Genomic DNA, 6,271 nt, shown 5'->3' with positions numbered 1-6,271 from the left:
TTCGCTTATGTTTTCAAAGCCAATAACAGCAGGTTTCATTTTTTGGCTGACTAAGAAACCTACTCCGAGCACAGTGTTTACTGGATGACCACTATAATATATGGTGAAGTGAGTCTTCTCCTGGAAACCGGTCCCTGTCCAGCGCATCTCCTGCAACGCTGTTACATCAGCCTTATATTGGAACAGGGTATCGGCTAGCTGCTCATCAGCTTCATCTCTGTACAGGGAGCGCACGTTCCATGAGAAAATGCGCAAATCGTCATTCCTTTGTCGTTGCCGGGTTCGTCGTTTTTAATCCGTCCAATCCGAGGCTCCTGTTGTGGCTTCGTAACAAGTTGTTTTCCATGTAGGGTTGTCAGCCCTACCCAACCCCCAACCTGGAGGACCAATTGGTACAATTTGTCCCGTTTGTAGGTGCGGGAGACTCGCCTTCATCCTTCTCCGTCTGCAGCTTTTCGTTAAGAAAGAGCCCCCCCCCCCCCCAGCGGTCACCACGTGGAGGTGGAGGTAGGGTTTGGTAGTAGAGCTGTTGGTGTTGATTCAGCAGGCATTTCCCAGGTTTTACGCTCCATCGTGGGTACCAATCCACGTTTCGCCCTGGGACCTATACTACCCTTTGACCACCCTTTGACTATCTTAGCATTTGCTAATAATATGAAACTCAGAGTATGAAGCGTATGAGGTTGACTATTATCAATATAGGGGTTTCCATCGAATGATTTATTTAAATCGCTTTCTAAAAAATAGGGGGCAATGGAATTTTTAGTTATGTGACACGGAGCGACGAGCCTCACATGTTTTTCTTTTTCATCAGCCTTTGTCCCGTTCACAAGCGGGGTCGGCTCGTCGTGATCAGTTTCGTCATTTTATTTTATCAAATGCCTGATCAAGATGTAATCGCGAGCCCTTTAAATCCCCATCCAGTGTATCAAGCCACCATTGTTTCGGCCGGGTTTTCGGTTGCTTACCATTGACTTCGATCTTCAGACTAATATTGGTAAGTGAATTCTCGTTGGCGTGAATTACGTGACCACACCATCGAAAACGCCTCTCTCGCAGCTTTTCCAAGATCGGTGCAAACCCATATCCATCGCGGATGTTCTCATTTCAGATCAAAACGTATCACGCCCCCAGTGCAATGGAACATCTTCGTCCCCATTACCGCAAGATGCCGTTCATTGTCTTTTATAATCGGCCAACATTCAGAACTATAGAGAGCGGCAGGGGGACAACATTGCAGTAAATTTTAGATTTGGGACGTGCGCCGATACGTTGATCACAAAGAACACCAGTTGTGGAATGCCACCTCATCCAGGTTGTGTTAATGCATGAGGCAATTTCATTAGGCAGTTCTCCATTGGCTGATGGCATTGACTCGAGATATTTAAATCGCTGACTTCTGGCAATGGCAGTAACCTGCCCCTCGAGATATTTAAATCGCTCAGTTCTGCCAATGGCAGCAACTCGTCCAGAACTGAGCGATTTAAATATCTCGGGTCAATGCTATCAGCCAATGGAGAACTACATTATGGTCCTCACATAAGGAAACACAAAACTTTTTACACCTGAAGCGTCAAGCTTCCGGTTTCCCGACTTGTTTTTTTGTTAAATTACAGTTATATTGCATAATTAATAAATCTGATTATATTTATTTCATCTGACGGCTAACTCTCTATGTTTTTCTTTTTTTTTTACGTCCTGCCGTCAAGTCATGGCACTCTGCTCTCCACTCCTGTGACGAGGTCTAAACTGAGTGGAGAGCGCCGGTGGCGTCATCTGTCCGTTCGCATTTGCTACATTCGAAATAAATTTCGAATACCACGAATCCTGCCGCGCCACAATAGCATAGCCAGTGTAAAACTGTACACGGCCATGAGAGAATTCGGTATCCCGACGAAATTAATAAGACTGGCTAGGATGACCGTAATCAATGTTCAAGGCCAGATAAAAGCAGCAGGATCACTCTCAAGACCATTCGACGTCAACAACGGTCTAAGACAAGAGGGTCCTCTTCAACCTGGCCCTAGAGAAAGTGATTCGCGATGCAAGCGTAAATGCGAGAGACACCATCCTCTTCAAGTCCACCCAACTACTGACGCACGCTGACTATATTGACATTATGGGAAGAACAATCCAAGATGTACAGTCTATCTTCATCTAGATCTAGCAGGTGGCGCGAGATCTCGGGCTGCACATTAGGGAAGGCAAGAAGAAGTACATAGTGGCAACATCAGCACCAAAAACCAAAGAACGAACAACATCGAATCGCACTGGTCAAACGAAGACAATAAAGATAGGAGAATACAACTTTGAGACCTTTGAAATTTTTTCCTATCTATGGTCGAAAATTACAACCGGTAACAGCTATGACAATGAGATCCGCGCACGGTTTGTGGGCAGCCAACAGAGCCTATTTCAGCTTACAAAAACTATTTCGCTCGAAACGTTTCACCATAGGGTTAAAGCTCTTACTGTACAAGACAATGATCTTCCCAGTCTTTATGTATTCCTCGGAAACCTGGGTTCTTAGCAAGAAAAATTGCGAACTCTTGGCCGCGTTCGAGAGAAGAATCCTCCGAAGAATTGTTGGCCCCCTACATGTGGATGGACGATTCTGTAGCCTACATAACGACAAAATCTATGAACGATACCACGACCGTCTCGTTGTGGATAAAATCCGGCTCAACAGGTTGCAGTGGGCGGGTCACTTAATCCGTATGGATGAGGATGACGCAGCCCGGAAAGTCTATAAGGGCAATATCTATGGTAGAAAAAGAGGACTAGGTAGACCCTGCCTGATATGGAGCAATGGCATAGGTCAGGACGCCAGACGAGAGGATATCGAATTGGTGGACCTCGGCGCAAAACAGGCATGTCTGGAGTTCCTTATTAAGGCAGGCCTAGACCGGATACCGGTTGTTGCGCCGTTGATGGTTGGTTTTGATTCAATCAGAAAGAAGTAACAAATTCGGATCATATCTTTAAATAATATATTATTCAATATAATTTTCTTAAAAGATATTCGATTTGTTTGAAAACTAACGAATTTTAAGGTCATGATAATTTAAAACAGTTCTTGAATTGTAAACGATCGAAAGAGCTTATGAAGTGTGTTAAATCGTGTTTTGTTCGTAACTAATTAGAGTATTTCTTTAGAATTGCATTGCTTCTGGAGATATGTGCTGTCTCCTGAGTTAGCGTCAAAATCAGATCGTGATTCTGCGGTAATCAAGATTTTAAGCGTGTGGTAGCGGCGCTGGCTGAATGCAGCTCTGTTTTTAGTGTCAACGCTCCTTTCGATCGTATACAACTCGCGATCTGACTAAACAATATGAAGTCTTTATAGTTTGACTTGTCAGTTCTCCCTCGAGAAACAAATCAATTTTTGTATTATTTGGAGATTTGCTTTTCACGAAAATCAGTCATGGCAAAATTTCTTGCGCTCAAAACAATGTCAATCAACTTTCTTAATTTTATATCAACTTTTACAATAATTTTAACCGTTTCTCACTTAATACAATTCAAATGACGCAAATATATCAAAGTAGAAAAATAGAGGAATGTTTATGTAAATAGTTGCCACCAGCAGTAAACAGTAGGGATTCGTATCTCGAACGTTGCTTGAGTCTCGTGTATACATAATTTTGTAAATATAAAAGTGTCGTCCAAGGAAGAGTTGGTTCTGAGTAAAAGAGTAAATAATTTACTTTCTCCTTAAAGCTACGTGAAAAATAACATGTGTTAGTGTCCGTGTGCGCTTGAAACGGAATTTCCGTTTGGAATGGTCATGTCCTCGGGGTAGGCCTAGATAACATGATTTTAGGTTTGTGTGTGGAATGTTTCGCAAAACTTGTTCCTAATCGTACGGTCGTTGTAGAAAATGTGTTAGTAACGTCTTCAGGCATTCTGTTCGACTTCTTCGATAGCCACCGGGTCCAAAGCCGGGGCCACCGAATCTTGGACTGGTGCGACTTCTGGCTCCTCCGAATCTTCAACTGCGGTTGGCTCAGCATTTCCATTCGTTAGTGGAGTCGGGCCTAGAGACTTAAGCTCATCCTGCAGCCTTTCGCCTAGTTTTTCGTCGAGTTCGATAACCTTTTCTTTGAGTTTTATTTTCAAATCTTCGGGCCATTTACTGGACCATTCTCTGAACAGCTTCACCTGAAATTAACGAGAATTGGGGTGAGGACTTAGAACCTTTCATGTTTTAAAGACTTCAATATTTAGGGCACAGCGAGACAACGTGAGCTGGGCGGAGTTTACGAGGAGGAAGCATCCAGTACGCACACTTTTGCGATAGTCACTTAATCTCATGATAATCGTGTGCAATTGTGCTGATCAGTCACATTATCATAACCTGCTCGACCTTTTACTCGACCCTGAATAGAAACAAATCTTGGAACTAAGCGAACCAGCACTTACCCTGCATTGGAACAAACTCATTGGCTTGTCTGCGCAGCCTGCGCCCGCCAGCCCAGAAACGATTCCATTAACATAAGCGCCAGGAGTGTCTTTCGTTAGATATTCCACCAAAATCGGAAGAAAGTCTTCCCGTTGAAGCTCGCTCCATTCGTTGAACCACTGAACAATATAACGAAACTCGCCGTCCATTGAAAGATTGGCTGCCGAAGACATTTCACGAATCTACTTTGCACCCAACACTTCCCAAGTTTGCCTACTATAGGAGTCTGACGGGTCTGTAAATCTTTGGAATTTTTATTGCACGGCACTGCGGAACAATAACAGGTTACTTGTTGTCAAAGCTGGAACGGTGCTTTTGACGGGACTCGGGATCCAGTTTGAGTTAGTTCACCAATTCGACTTTTCCAGCGGTTTGTCTTGTAATGTTTGGCCCGGCACAGATTCAGACGTCTCACCGATTTAAATTACGACGTCCGCCTATATTGACATTTTTATTGGCTTCAGAATTTGACAGAGTAATGCCGACTTAACACTTCTCTGCCTGATGTACCGTTTTGTCGAGTGTCAGTTTTTCGACGATTGGCCGTGGTTGACGTTTGAGTAACTGGTTTTCGGTGGACTCCCATGAAAGTTTGGGAATCATTGCATTATGGTTGATGTACGTGGAAAGATAAATAACGTAATTCTCATGTATCAATATCTTCATTTGAGTTCATATATTAACGAAAATCTAAAATCTCTAGCTACCACTACCTCATTCAAATAGAGTACATTAGTTTTTGCAATACATTTCATGTGTAACATTCATGGCGGTTCTATATATTTAGATCATCTTTAAATAAGCCGGAAACTACGTCCTTCAGGTATAAATTGAATGTATTTTTTACGCAAAAATATTTGAATTCAAAATTGTTTCATTTGTACATACCTCATAGTTTATATTTAGTGAGGATGACTGACTATCCACTTCAATATGATATAGACATTTTAAATTTTATAATTTCGTTCATGATAATATGGTTTTCACGAAGCTCTCGAGTGTAGTGCTACATATAATAATAATAATAACTCCGCCGAAGCCGGTCTCAAGCCCAGTTCTGAAAAGAGGCTGTACGCCACCGCAGCGTCTCAGGAGGTAGGTAAGGAAAGTGCAGGAACTTTGCAGTCTTGCAGATTACTCATTAAGGAAGCTATCCCGACACCTGACAGCTAGGGATAAAATGCACCACCAAAAATGAGAAGAAGAAGAAATTTAAGGTCAGGTACGGATACCAAGGGGAGTTGTCTGACTTGGTGACTGGGTCGGGCTCTGGTAATGGACGGCACGGCGTCGAAACCGCTAGTCGTGGAGCGGTTCGACCTCTAGGCGCCACGACGACCAAGTGCACAGCTCCGCCTGCTACAGCTGTTTCGCACAATCTGTGGTGACCACTTCAGCAGGTTCGCGTAGGTAGCGGATGAAATGGACTGAAGAAATGAACCTATTCATCATCCGCTCCTACTACGAAATAACGGCAGAGGCGGGTACAACATCTTGCCGCCCCTTGTTGCACCAGAGATTCGTTGAGCGTTTCCCGCAATTCGCGCACGTGACTGTGCAGCGATTTGCAGACCAGTACCGCTTTATTACTGGCAATGACAGAATCCCGACCACCATCAGGAAGCGTGTTCGATTTGAAGTCATCGGGGAAACTGGTGACCGAGAGCCAATGGGGGCAGAGGTGGCGGCATCAACAACACCATGCCTGCAGGTAACAGTTTCAGTACTCGCCCAAGCACTCTTCTCTACCGTCCAGCTGAGGTTCGGATCGAATTCCAAAGAGCGTGTATAGAATTCTCGGATTTGGAT

General features: G+C 43.8%; 1 protein-coding gene across 1 annotated transcript; it reads right to left on the bottom strand.

Annotated features, from left to right (window-relative positions):
* Positions 1–3,458: 3,458 nt before the first annotated feature.
* LOC119652444 lies at positions 3,459–5,016 on the bottom strand. The gene is made up of 2 exons (XM_038056586.1): positions 4,423–5,016; positions 3,459–4,161 (listed from the first exon to the last, which is right to left on the bottom strand). Exons 1-2 carry the CDS (start codon positions 4,633–4,635, stop codon positions 3,898–3,900), a joined length of 477 nt encoding a protein of 158 aa, XP_037912514.1. The 5' UTR covers positions 4,636–5,016; the 3' UTR covers positions 3,459–3,897.
* Positions 5,017–6,271: the final 1,255 nt, after the last annotated feature.

Source organism: Hermetia illucens, chromosome 3 (assembly GCF_905115235.1).
Source record: "Hermetia illucens chromosome 3, iHerIll2.2.curated.20191125, whole genome shotgun sequence".
Taxonomy (NCBI): Eukaryota; Metazoa; Arthropoda; class Insecta; order Diptera; family Stratiomyidae; genus Hermetia; species Hermetia illucens.
Note: the sequence above shows the minus strand (reverse complement) of the source record. Positions and strands in the feature narration are given on the sequence as shown.